The sequence below is a fragment of the Dermacentor albipictus genome, chromosome 8, assembly GCF_038994185.2.
Source record: "Dermacentor albipictus isolate Rhodes 1998 colony chromosome 8, USDA_Dalb.pri_finalv2, whole genome shotgun sequence".
Lineage (NCBI taxonomy): Eukaryota > Metazoa > Arthropoda > Arachnida > Ixodida > Ixodidae > Dermacentor > Dermacentor albipictus.
In genome coordinates, this window is record NC_091828.1 from 102,226,561 (window position 1) to 102,239,667 (window position 13,107).

Below are 13,107 nucleotides of genomic sequence, written 5' to 3' on the forward strand. Positions count from 1 at the left end.
GTGTTTGGGTTGAAATTTTAGCTCTTTTCGCAGCGCGTGGTGATGTAATACTTAGGAGGCACGATCGTTAGCGTGCATTGTATGCATTGCGCTTGTCGGCTCAAAATGGTCGGACCTGGTGAGGGACCCTTTAAAAAAAAAAAAGATGCTGATGCAAGTAGTGCTCTATGGCAGTGAGTAAGGTGACTGTGGAAGTGACGAGACCCTGCAAGTATGTAAGAACAGTGATAAGGTGACGATGACGTAAAGCATTCTGTGCTTGCGCTTACTTCCAAATGTGGAATAGACGATCGTGTTTGGTATGCTATGCAGTTTTCTTTTTCTTTGAACGGCCGACCAGCAGCTTGTTGTTTCGGTCACTATTTGTGTATCTTGGTACGGAAAGGTGAGCATACAAAACACTGACATAATCAAAACGAGGACAACGCAAACTTGCAGTGTGGACAGCCCAGACGTCTCTCCCTGACTGATCGAAAAGGGCTCTGCCTTTCCTCGAGCATACTCAGACAGCTTTTGCTGTGTCTTCAGTCTTTCAGTTGATAGTCATAACTTGTGTTGCTTTTGCTCTTCTTGCGTTTTGTATACCTTCCTCTTTGTACCGTTAATCCCTACCATATCACTCAGCCTTCCGTCATGCTAAGTTATATGTGTTGCTCCACAGTGCTTGCATGCCCTTGCGCAGCGTTCTGCACCTTGCTTCTTAGTCAGAACACCTTTGTAGCAGAGGCAGTGTAGTTGTAACCCCAACCAAGTCGCAAACGAGAGAGATACCACAATAGTTCTGAAGCGCCAACCTTCACGTCATACCACCAGCAAATGTGGCCGTTCTTGCGCTTGTCTCTGTCTTTCTTTACCTCGAACATAATTACGAATTCTGATTCAGGTTACCCTGATATACATGTGTCGCACTGCGGTGCTGCGCTGTTGTGTGTCAATAAGAAGCTGGAGAAAAACGCCTTGGTTGCCGCTGTAAAGATTACAGCAAAGCAAATGAAGACTATAGTGTCAGCTCTCAGTCTGTAGAGTTTTCATGCCTTTTAGATAAGTGGAAACCTGAAAGTACAAAAATTTAGCCAACATTAGGCCATAGTGAATGACTGAGGAACCTAACAGTGGTAACACGTTTGGTACACCTGTGAACCTACCTGTGTTAACTGCCTGTGACAAAATTATCTGCTATTCACTTTTTAAATGTAGCTGCATTAGACTCCACGTGCAGCCTGTGTTCAATCTGTTGGCACTTGATTATGAAAGCAGCACAACAAATGCAATTTATGGTATGGTGGGTTTTCTATGTGGCTGCTTTCAGCTTGACTTGGCAGCTTGTAATACGAGAGTCGAAATTTCAGCTCGCTTGCAATACAGCGCATACGCATGATCAGCACAGGAACACAGTGAAGTGAAGCACACTGTTAAATGGTGGTACTACACGACATATATGTCTTCGTTCTAAAATTAATATGATTGTCCGAAGTGAAAAAGAGTGCTGTGATTATGTGTTTCCCGTCTTTGTGCTATTTGTGTCGTTTATATGTTCATTATCTATAATGCATGTTTTGTTAAGTGCAAAGATATTTGTTGCTTCATATTGTCACTTCGTGTTGACTTGTTTAGCCATGTCAGATTTGTGTTACAATGCTTCATTCCTTTCTTTTTCAAACTGAGAAAAGTTGATAGTGTTGCTGTCATGCATAACGTAGCTGTCAAACATAACAACAACACATGTGTGCCCATGTGGGCAATACCCACGGCCATAATCTTCAAAGAACTGTGCTACTACAGGACGCAAGCATGGGCACCATGAAGACAGGACACAGATTGGATGACGTTGTTCGTCCCTGATCCGTGTCCTTTCTTTTTCGTAATTTCATGTTGCCGCAGTTCATTTGTATCTATTAACTCTGCGGTTCTCCGAAAATTACAGCCATTGCCATAGCAATCATCTAGTTATCACGCTGTTTACTGTCTTGTCTATAGCAGCAGATGCCACAATGCAAGCAAACGCTCTTAAGACAATATGTACTGCGAAAACGAGCTGACACCTTGTTACCATCGTACAGCATAGTCGGGGATTGCCAAAAGGGTAAGGGCAAGTTGGACAAACAGAGAAATTATCCTGTCAATGTCCTTTTGGTGTTTCAGTGTGAACCACAAGCGCCGACACACAGGAGCCAACAGCGCTGTCGTGAACCGGGCATCGTACGACAGCCGCGATGGCTACTACCATGACATCAGTCCCGAATACCGCGAGCACCCTGTTGCACCACACCACCGCCCCGTGACGTCGCCCGCCATAGCCTACTCGCCCGCACCCGCCTACCACTACTCGCGTGACCCGGGCATCCCACATTACGCCAAGGGCTACGAGTCAGCGCCGCCTCCGGCAGCACGCCACAGCGGAGACTGGGAGAGCAACCAGTTCGCGAAGCCGCCACCGTACTACTACCCTGGCTCGTGAGCTTTCTCTCGCCGGTGATCGCTGGTCGGGAAGGTCAAAGTGGCTTGCGTGCCCCGCGAGGTGTCTCAACGTGTGGTGATGTCTGGGCAGCGCTAGTTCCAGTCTGGTGGTAGTTTCCGCCATGTGGGGTTTTTGAATGTTGGTAGTAGTGGATGTCAGATTTTCAGGAGCAGAGGTGGTACATGCCAGAAATATGCAGCGCACTGCTTGTGTCTGATGTTTGGGGTAATGCTGGTGTGCTGTTTGTTGCTGGTGGTTCTGCCTAGTCGAGCTCCTGGACAAACTAAGTTAGTGGTCGCTGATTTCTGGTGAGAGAGATCGCAGTGGCCAGCTTGTTCTGCTGGCAGCAGCTGTGCTGGTGAGTTGGTAGGTTATGCCTAACCGAACTTGTAGACAAGCCGGTGCTCACATATTTCTTGGGCAGAGGGTTTGTAGTTTGTACTCCATTCAGATAGTAGTAGCTGTGCTGGTGCCTGGTGCTGGTGTGTCATTGCTTGTAGTTTCCCATCTGTCCGGACGCTGAGGCAGATATGTGACTGTTCGATTTCTAAACTGAAGGATGTATCTACTGCAAGGAACTCTGATATCACCATACCAGTTATGCATTGTTGCTCATGGATTCTACAAATGATGTTCAAGTATTATGTAACCTGTAAATCTTTGAGCCGTTAAGGCCACGTCACTGAGCATTTTGTAACTAGGTTTTGACCTATGGCTGTTTCAGTTATTCGAAGGCTCAGTATTTTTCGTTTGTGTATGGTAGCAGCATGTAAGTGGTTTGCCGACTACAATATTTAATGACAGGTGTGTTGTGAGTGTGCTACAGGTAAGAGTTTGGCGTAAAGTTGGAGTGTTGGGTACCGATAACATTAGAAGTAAGCAGAAGGATTGGCTGTGCAGATCGCTGCTGCTGTAGTTGAATGTTCATATGGTTTTGACATTGCTCAATCTTTATAGCATTACACATTTGTGCAACTAAATGGCTTCACTGGTAGCCCTATATGTATAGTTTCTTTCTAAAGATGTGCCACGCTGATTAAGTTATTAAAAAGTGTACGCTTGTCTGTAGCTGTTTGGATGCTTTATATTGCAAGCAGCAAATGAGGTGTCACAAGTTGGTAGGCTCAGTGAGCATTACTTTGTTAACTTCTCGCAAGCAGGTGACTGTAGCATGTGTTAGGATGCTCAGCGAGTCCTTTGTTACACATTTCTTACTTGCGCAGTTTCGAGCCCACCTGGTTTGCCAGTTGTTAGCGCTTTGTCATTGGTGTTGCTAGCATTCGTTTTGCTGCTGTTTGTCATATTTCGTACACAACTTTAACGCACCTGATGAGGGCATTCAAAAAACTGAAAACTGGAAACTACAGTATTGACACCAGTAGCATGTACCAGCACCGGCCTAAGGCACCAGCAGCTGCTGTAGTGCTAGGACCAGCCACTAGACCGTACAACAGATGTTACGTTACCCATGCCATGGCTGCTGTGTGGTACGGTTTTCTCGCTACACAAAGACTGTGGAATGGCACCAGTGTAACTCACCAGCACAAGGCACTGGCAGTTGTTAAAGTACTAGGACCACTTGGTAGCATCTGTAGCACTACAGTATTGGGTGTTGCGTCACTGTGTGAAGCACAGCTCGGGCTCTGCACCTTTTGAATGCGACCAACTGCTCCTGACCATGTTTACGACCTTCCTGATTACATGCGCAAGCACATCTTATGCACCTAGCTCATTATTTCATCGTAACCATCATAACATTATCGCTTGCTTAATTATCCCCAGTTTAAAGCCCCAGTTTTAGCCGTTGCTCAAGTTTTAAGCCGACGAAAAGGCCACTCGCGCTAACCACGGTGCCATGGAGCAGATGATTGGTTTGTTTCGTCTCCCACTCACTTCCGCTCTAGTTTATAATTTCCCACTTTTTAATTCTAAGTCAATGGGGAGAGGGAAACAAACTTGTCTACTGCTACTAGTTCAGGTTCTTTGGTTTCCGTAGGCATTCTTTCTCCTTACTTTTTAACTTTGGAAGGGTTCTTTTGTGTCACTTGACAAAAGTTCTGCAGTGTCATTGGAGCCATCTCATAGGCCAGGTGTTACAGTAACATTTGTTTATGTGCAAACACTCAAATAATCTTCTGCCAATGCGTTCTTTGTGGAGGCAGGCAGAACACACTGCCAGTCAAGTGCTGACCAAGCCTACCAGGACACTCAATGCCAGCGTGGAAGTAGGCTGCCATTTTAATTGCGTCGTCACGCAAACCCGTGCTGGTTTGAGCAAGCATTGGCTCATTTGTGCTTGACATTTCTATGTTTGTGTGTGAGTGTGCGTTATTTTATGCACTTGTGTTTCATCACCAAGCTGTCTGATCCCTGCTATCTTTATTTTAAGTGTTTGGCTTGTGTGAGATGGCCCGCGTGTGTGTGTTGGTGGACTGAAGTACGGGCGACGCAACGGTGGACGTCGTGGTGGTGCGGTGCTTGAGGGACCGTGCAGTGTAGTGCGATGTGCAGAACTCGTCGTTTCATTACGTCTGCTCCGTTGGAGGACTGCTCCTTGCTCTGGCGGGCTTTAGGCGCCATCCAGCGTTCTACGGATGGATGTTGAGCTGCCAAAGAAATTCAGCTTTGCAAACTTGTACAAGAGTGCTGTAGAATGTGACTTTGGGGCTGTTTGGTAGTGGCAATACTGCTTTGTTATTTGATGGTTTTTTTTTAGTACATCTCAGTTGTGTGTGGACTCCACAGAAGCCCGCTGCACTGTCGGCGTGAGAGTAATTTTCCAAGACTGTCGGCAACGAACACATCTTGTGACTAGTTTCAAAACGTGCCGCAAGATCTGTGAGCGACAGTATACTCTTGGCCAAGCGATATCCACCTGCTGTGCTGCTGCCATGTGCAACCAAAACTGCATGCCATGCTTGCAACAAATGTGCTTGAAAGGTTTTGGCCATATCTTCTGGCTTCTTATGACGTGGGTAATAGCATTGTCTGGTGCATTAATTCTGTGAGTAGTAGTTTTCTGTGTAATGGCGTCACAAGCTCAGTGAAAACTTAATGCACACTTCAAGAGTTGGGTGATTGGTTTAGTCACAGCTCGAGGCCTTATTGTCATCAGCTTAAGCAAGTTTCAAAAGCACTTTGAACACTCAAGTTCAGCTTTGTTACAAGATAAGACATTTTTGTTAGCTTATGCCAGACCCAATGAAAGAAAGCTTTATGTGCAAAAAAATTTGGCAGTAACTCGTAGGTGCAGTATGTTGTAGCTCATCTGCAATGCCCTCCCTAGCCAGGCTTTGCTGGAACTGAGCTGCCCTTTGTGTGTGTTGGCCACTAGCTTTTACAAAACAATGTTAGCAAGCAGGCAGCAGCAGCATGTCTGAAGCTGTGTTGTTGTCCACCGTGTTGCCGGTTCACACTATTCAATTGATGCTCTTTTGCGGTGTGCAGGCAAGCCATGCATCATGTTTTGGTGGCCACTGTTTGTCATTGGGGTTCATGGTGCAGTTCTCTTACGAGTGTCGTCGAGCTGTCCCAGGACTCGGTCAGATGCCATCTGTCTTGCTGCGTATTGCATTAGGAGCTTTAGGTGGCACTGGTACTTGCATTGAAGCTGTAATCAGCTGCGCAAATTGTTTGCACATTGGAAGGTGTGTTCCAGAGAGTGACGAAGAAAGGATGCGGCAGGTTCAGACTTGGAACCTGCGCATGTTTTACGGCAGACAGTGCAGCAGTACAGCGCGATGACGTGCAAAGTATTGCGAGGCTCGCGCACCAGTCTTTGTGGCTGTGGTGTAGGAGCAAGAGCAGTGACGTGCAACTTGTGCAGTTCGTTCTCTGAAGGAACATACTTCGATCACACACCGAGTTTGCTCCTTAACTGTTTTTCCACGGTGTAGACGACGCACTGACAGTTGTTTGAAGGGCAGCAGTTGTGTTGCCTGTTCTTGCCTGTGTGTCATTTGCACTTTCTAAAAACGGTAATGAATTGCCAACAAGGCCATCTGGACATCTTGGAACAAGCAAGCGTGTCTTTCCTTGTCAAACAACCCCCGAGGTTGGCCAAGAAGGAAAAGTGCTTGTATATATATATATATATATAGAAGAGCCCACCACATCCTTAGCAGTTTGTAGAGGGAATTGTCGCACCCGTGGCTGGTTGCAGCAGTATTTTCTGGGACCCCTGTGCTTGTCTTCGGTAGCCTCCTGGTACCTGCTTTTCTTGCCATGCCCGAGTGCAGACCGCCACGCCAAAGCATCAGCGTATTTTTCACGCTCGAGGAAAAGCTTTCTTTGGAACTGTGATGGTTTCTGGCCAACTTTTACGTTTTTGTTGACATAGCTCTCTTGCAGAAGTTTTGAATTTCCTCTCTAACTCGGTTGTTGTCATGTGAGACTCCAGATATTTGTTTTTTTAACATTTCCCTTGTACTGTACAGTAGTAGCTCGCACCTTACTGGTTCACGAAAGTGCGTTTACTTGCTGCATGATCATTTCTTGTTGCCTGTATACGTTGTTCTGTAGCAAAGAGACGTAGGTGTCACTTCCGTGACGCTCATTGCCATCCTTCAGTTAGGCACATTGCTGGTACCAACATTCAGGTACCAGCAGCGGTCAGGCACCAGCAATTTTTATGTACCACACCATGGTATTGTGCACTTTTTGCCCGCAGAAGAGATCACCAGAAGTTTGAAGACAAGATGCGTCTTTAAGGTTTTGATTTAGCTGCAGTGGCTATGCCTCTCTGGTATTGTTTGTCGTTTTGCAGTTAGCATGGCAGCGGAGCTTGCCTAGTGTATGGTAGCCCTTGCGCTGTAACACACCCTTCGAGGGCACTCACTTGCAATGCTCGGTGAATGGGTGTGAAGGTGCACGTTGTTGGCTCGTTTTTTCTGTGTAATAGCATGCAGCAGCTCGTTTGTCACCTGGTCATTGTAGCGTTACTTTGTGCAATGTTTCCCAAGGCATGTTTCCGAGGCCGAAAGGGTTGTTGGCCCCTGCGGCACGTACCTTTGTGACCATATCTACTATCCCATCAGCCTTGTAGGGGTTAAGCCACGCTGAGCTGACGCCCCGTACGAGAGGTGTCGGCAACGGCACTATTTCTATCCTGTCAGTATACTGGCTGTACAAGATCCATGGATTCGTCTACGCAGCCCGTGCTCAGTTTTTAGACGTTCATCCATTATTTCTCCATCCCTGGTGACTAAGCGTTGTGTAGGCAATTGAACAAACGTGGCTTCTTCAAGTTGCACAATGTTATCTCGCATAGCAGCTCGAAACTTTTCCGTGCCAAGGGTGAAAAAAAAGAAAGGCGTTTTCTTCTTTCAAGTTCAAAAACAGTGCCCTCTGTTAAGCGATGCCATAGACTTGGGGTTAATGACAGCCTCTACAGCTATAATTTAGAGCCTACGTACGAAGTGCCTTTGAACAAATCTTTATCGTAGAGTTGAAAGTGTGACCCCCCTTGTAGTTTTAAGCTGTTGAACGAAGGAGCCTGTTATTTTAATACTGCTGTTGAAATCGCCAAACGACAAGCTACACCATGCGAGTCGTAGATTATGCACAAGACAGATATTAAGGCCATAAATAAGGCATCAAATATATATTATATACATGTTATATACACCATATTTTGGGCTGTGTCATGTAGTGTACATCGTGTGCATCGTACACCGCTATGTTCCCGTCGTCTGTTTCCGGTGGTGCCATTTTCTCACGGCTGGTAATGGTGGTGCCTGGTATATTCCTTTATAATGATCTCCGTGTGGTAATAACTGAAATGGTGGATTCTTTTGTTGCTGTTTTTTTTTCTTTGTGTTAATGTGCTGTGTTGTTGTACTGAGTTCTCAAAGTGCCCTTCTTTTTAAAAAAGTTTCACAAGCGAGTGTTGTTTTCGGGTTTGTGTATTGATGCATCTAGATTTAAGATGTGATACGTGATAACAGATTTCCGCTATCATTGGAATGTTGCCGAGCTATCTGGTGCTCTGCGAAGAAAGCCAGTTGTTCAGAGTACGTTTTGATGTCATTTCCCCAGTACCCTCCCCCTTCTCCCACCTTTTCTTTTTTTTTCCGAAGTTGGTAGAGGTTGTGGCATCCTGCATGTTCTGTCTACAGGAAGTGAAACATTGGTAGCCTGGCTTTTCGTTCGACTTTGCATGCTCTAACAAACAACGAACATTTTTTTTTTCTATTGATAAGCTCGGCAGGCCGCAAGTTCACGCTTGACGAGTCTAGGTTTTTGACGAGGTGAAGCAAGACAGCATAATGATGTTATTCAAAAGAGATGTATTTGTGAAGAGGAAGCAAAATGCTGCAGGCTGAATGTCATGTCAATTTTATCAGTGAAGCTCCTGTATCACTAGAGACTGGGGAGCATTGCTTTCCATGCAGGATAGAACAAGCAGGATGCTGTGGCTACTACCAAACTCTAAATCCGTACATATGTCGTATATGACGGAAGCCCATGAAAGATAACCCTATCACGTGGTGGTTGAATAAAACTGTTTGAATGTTCCAAACTGCTTGTTTTGAATCTGAGCATGATCGAATCATGTAGTCTTTTGCGATGCTTCGACCATTGGAATTGCGCAGGCACTGTGTCATTCATGACGTTATTTCTCTCGATATTAGGACTCTTGCTCCATACCGTGGAAAGTCTGTTGGCATGTTTAATCAGCCTAGCCACAGACAAATTGTATAGGCGTTGCGAGTTAATAGGCTGTCCAGCTAAATTTGCAGGCACATTCTTTTAGAGAAATATTTGTAGATTATCTATACATGGAATTTGTATAGTCGATAGGATGCCTGTAGGTCATACACTGACACAGAAAAGTCTGCAGAGGTGTAGTCTTTAAAAAAAAAAGCTAAGCAGTTTGTACACTGCTGCAGTCTTTCTACAAGGAGCAAGCTCGTCATTGTAGGGTAATCAGAGTAGGGTAATCAGGGTAATCATTGCAGGGCATGTGCAGAGTAATCGCCGACTACGCACAGGTAGTGTGGCACTGTGCCCAGGCACGGTACCTTCTTAGACTGTACTCTGAGCTGAATATCTTTGCCAAACATGACTGCCCGATGCATTTTTAGACATAGGAGACTAGATCGACAGGGTGCAACATCATTGTAGAGGTGACTCTGTGAAGCGTTCCTTGCAGCAGTCCTGGCAAGGAAGTTTGTGTCACCTTAACAACTTTAACCTTTTTAATTTTGCACCACTTTTTAGGCGACACAAGTAGCCAGCAAATTGTTCTGGTAAAACTCTTTCAAGGGACCTTAGCCAAGTTCAATTACTTCCCCCATTTCTCCTAAAGGAGATTATGCCCTTTCTTTCTTTTTTTTTTTTTGTCGCTACTTCTAAATGCCTGAATAGATTAGCGAGCCATTTGGGTGGGCGCATCGAAACGACTTTGCTAGGCAAGGCACAATCTTGAGACCTATGCCGTTTTAGGAAATGGGGGTTTTTCCCCTTTCGTATTCCGACCGTTGATTTGCCAATGCACGAGGTAATTTGAAGCTATTGAAATTGAAAAAAAAAAGAAGGCAAAATTCCAAGCAAGTCGTTATCAGTTACTGACTTTTCACAAAGGCTGAGTATTTTGTGTGGTGACCTGGCGACTTTGTCAAAATATAAGGTTGCAAAATCTGGCTTGCATCACTGGCTAGACGTCGTGCAAGATTGTGCCGCTCTTTGGAGCGATAGCTCTACTACTCCAGGTAAAAACGAAGGAAACGCCTCGTTCCGTACATCTAACTTTAAAGCTCAGCCAAGACCAAACTGGGACCTAGCCTGCCACTGCTGGCAGCTGCTGCGTACGCCACATGGGCGCCCATATCTTGAAGGCTATCTGCGATGTGGGCAAATGGCGCTAAGTGCTGGTAGCTTCGTATGTGCTGTGCTTTCGACGTTTAGTTCGTGTTGAAGTGAGGCGCAGCCTGAAGGTCAAATCGCCTGCTGCTGCTGCCACGCCGAGCAGCATCTGTGGCCTTTCCCAAAGCAAGCAAAACCGTGCTATCGCTCGATAAACTTCGTTCAACCACGGCAATTGGCAGCGGTAGAGCTGTGATGGGCCCCATGACAGCTATACCGCGGCTGAGTATTTCCTTAGTCTTTGATGGTGCAGATGTGTGGCGCTGTAACTGCGAACAGCTGCAGACTTTAAAGGAAAGCTGCAGGCTAAACAATTACGCAAAAGCTTCCACTGAGGATTAGAACCTACAACGTACCAATGAAGCATTTGCCTCAACAGGAGTGTTGAGCGAGCCAGGTGAACTTGTCAGGTCCTAGGGTCCGAGGGGTGAATCTCCGCATGGCTGCCATTGGCTGTTTTTGAACAGACGCTCTTTCGACGCTAGCGCCAACGTACCCTTCAGTTACGACCCTAGCGTGAGGGCGATACTTTGACAAAATGGCGGCGCACACGATTGTTTACGTTGTCGTGGCAACAGAAACTGCAGGCGCGCGGCACCTCCTCACCCTAGCGCTCTGTTTTTGTTATGACGACCCGCTCCGGTCCCTCTCCACCCTTCCCCATGCCCCGCGTGCATCTACTTTTGCTTTCTTTTTTCCCGTTCGCGTCGCGTATATTTTTTTTTTATCGCGCGCGCGCGTGCGCAACCCCAGGCCATTGTTTGTAAACTGGCGCATGGTATGCCGTGGGTTCTTTATGCGTTAGCACGCACGCAGTCTTGTCCATACTTTGAGTATGGCAGCCGTATGCCGGAACATATATACATTCTACTTCCAACACAACAGATCTTTGGCCTCGTTTTATTGAATTCCGTTTCCGAAAACAAATATTTTCGCATAACTTGCTATGATACAAGCTCAGAAAATGAACAAAAGTGACAAACGCATTACACGTACATGATTACTAACCAACACAAAAATTTATAGACAGTGAAATAACAAAAAAGATAAAACTCAAGAAAACGCGAAGGCCGTTTCATGCACACACATATAAAAGATTTTTATATAATGCTCTCAAGACCGAAGTGTACAAGAGCTTCGATCTGATATGTGCACTGAGATATTGCACAAAACTGGACGATGTGTATGACATAGTTATGACAACTAAAGAAAGAGAAAATTCGCTGGTAATGGCAAAAACAATGACACGCAAAATACCTAAAAAGGTAGAATAAAATGCCAAGATTGTTTGATTGACAGACATACCAAAGAAAAAGAAAGAGCTTACTCATAAAACTGCACAAAGTATATGAAATGCGTGACATGTTCATTATTACTGAACAAAATGAAAAAGACATGGCAGAGCAAAGATAACATTGTACTAAAAACGGAAAGACACATTATCACATCTTGAACTTGGCCACAACTTGAGTAACGCGTGGTGGCAAGGCAGAACAGCGAACAGTCGGCTTTTGCAGCAGCACATAGAAAACATTCGCAGAAAGGCCTATTCCTCAATCAAAGACCAGGTAAAATAAGCCAACAACACGCCTTTTCTTTCGCCCCGAACGCAATGCTTAGCAGTAAAATTACGTCACTTAATGCACTAAGTCGTACCTACTGGGCGCTTCTTCGTGTAAGTGATTTTTTTTTGTCGGCCGAATAAGTTGCAGTAAACACTCGCGTGCTGACCAAATCACGAGCGTGGTGTCACGCGCGCGCCGGTAAACATGAACATATCGCACTCGATGACTGCGAACACTCGATGTCACAACTGGTGCGGAGAGCGCCGGCAGCGGTACGGTACGAACTCTAAGTGCTACTTCTCGCTTCAACGCGTCTCCGAAACTTGAGATTGCGCGACCAACGACGCTATATAGACGTGCGGAAAGACGGCGCACGTGAATTCACCAGCCATCTAGGCTCGCCTTTAACCTTTGCACCAGCCGCAGATTACCTCCAAGTTCGTTGGGACGCGCCGGCCCCGTATGTAAGGCCCCACGAATGCGCTAAGTGGCGCCACTGGTGTGCAGCTACGACCGTGACCGAGGAGCAGACGCACGCTCTCCTGCACCTCTCCAGGGCGTACTTGATCACGTGACCTCCAACATTAGGCGCGCATCGAAGCCCGTCGATGACACCCTCCTTTTCGGTTCCCCCTCCCGCTTTGTCGCTGGCACCCTCACTGAATTATGAATTATGGGGTTTAACGTGCCAAAACCACTTTCTGATTATGAGGCACGCCGTAGTGGAGGACTCCGGAAATTTGGACCACCTGGGGTTCTTTAACGTGCACCTAAATCTAAGTACACGGGTGTTTTCGCACTTCGCCCCCATCGAAATGCGGCCGCCGCGGCCGGGATTCGATCCCGCGACCTCGTGCTCAGCAGCCCAACACCATACCCACTGAGCAACCACGGCGGGTAGCCCTCACTGCAGAGAGTACGATTTGAGTGTACTGGAAATATCGGAATTCTAGGCCACTCAAATGCCGGGAGCGATCTTATCGCGTGCGAAACATCACGGCGACGGCACAAATTCGCCTGGAGTGTGGGTGTAGTTGCTATAGCGCAATAAAATGCACATAGCCAAATTTCCCGCCCCTCCATCGTTGTTGGAAAGTACTAAGACGAGGTTTGGTTCACAGACGTGCCCTAAGGAAGTACACGTACGCTCATTCTCGAACCATTTCGTTTTTCCTTGTTCCAGTAAAAGCAAGAATTCACTATATCCATGTTTACGTC

At 46.3% G+C, this 13,107-nt stretch overlaps 1 protein-coding gene across 7 annotated transcripts in view; it reads left to right on the forward strand.

The window, feature by feature from the left end:
- Positions 1-8,978, forward strand: part of LOC135913718 (prominin-like protein) — a 59,008-nt gene extending 50,030 nt beyond the window's left edge. For 6 of the 7 annotated variants that reach the window (XM_065446316.2, XM_065446321.2, XM_065446317.1 and 3 more), the window contains one exon: positions 2,143-8,978. In XM_065446316.2, coding sequence (XP_065302388.1) covers positions 2,143-2,458 — 316 coding nt within the window. In that variant the 3' untranslated portion in view covers positions 2,459-8,978. The remainder of the gene's footprint in view (positions 1-2,142) is intronic. The other variant, XM_065446322.2, reaches the window with a different exon arrangement.
- The last annotated feature ends 4,129 nt before the right edge of the window (positions 8,979-13,107 follow it).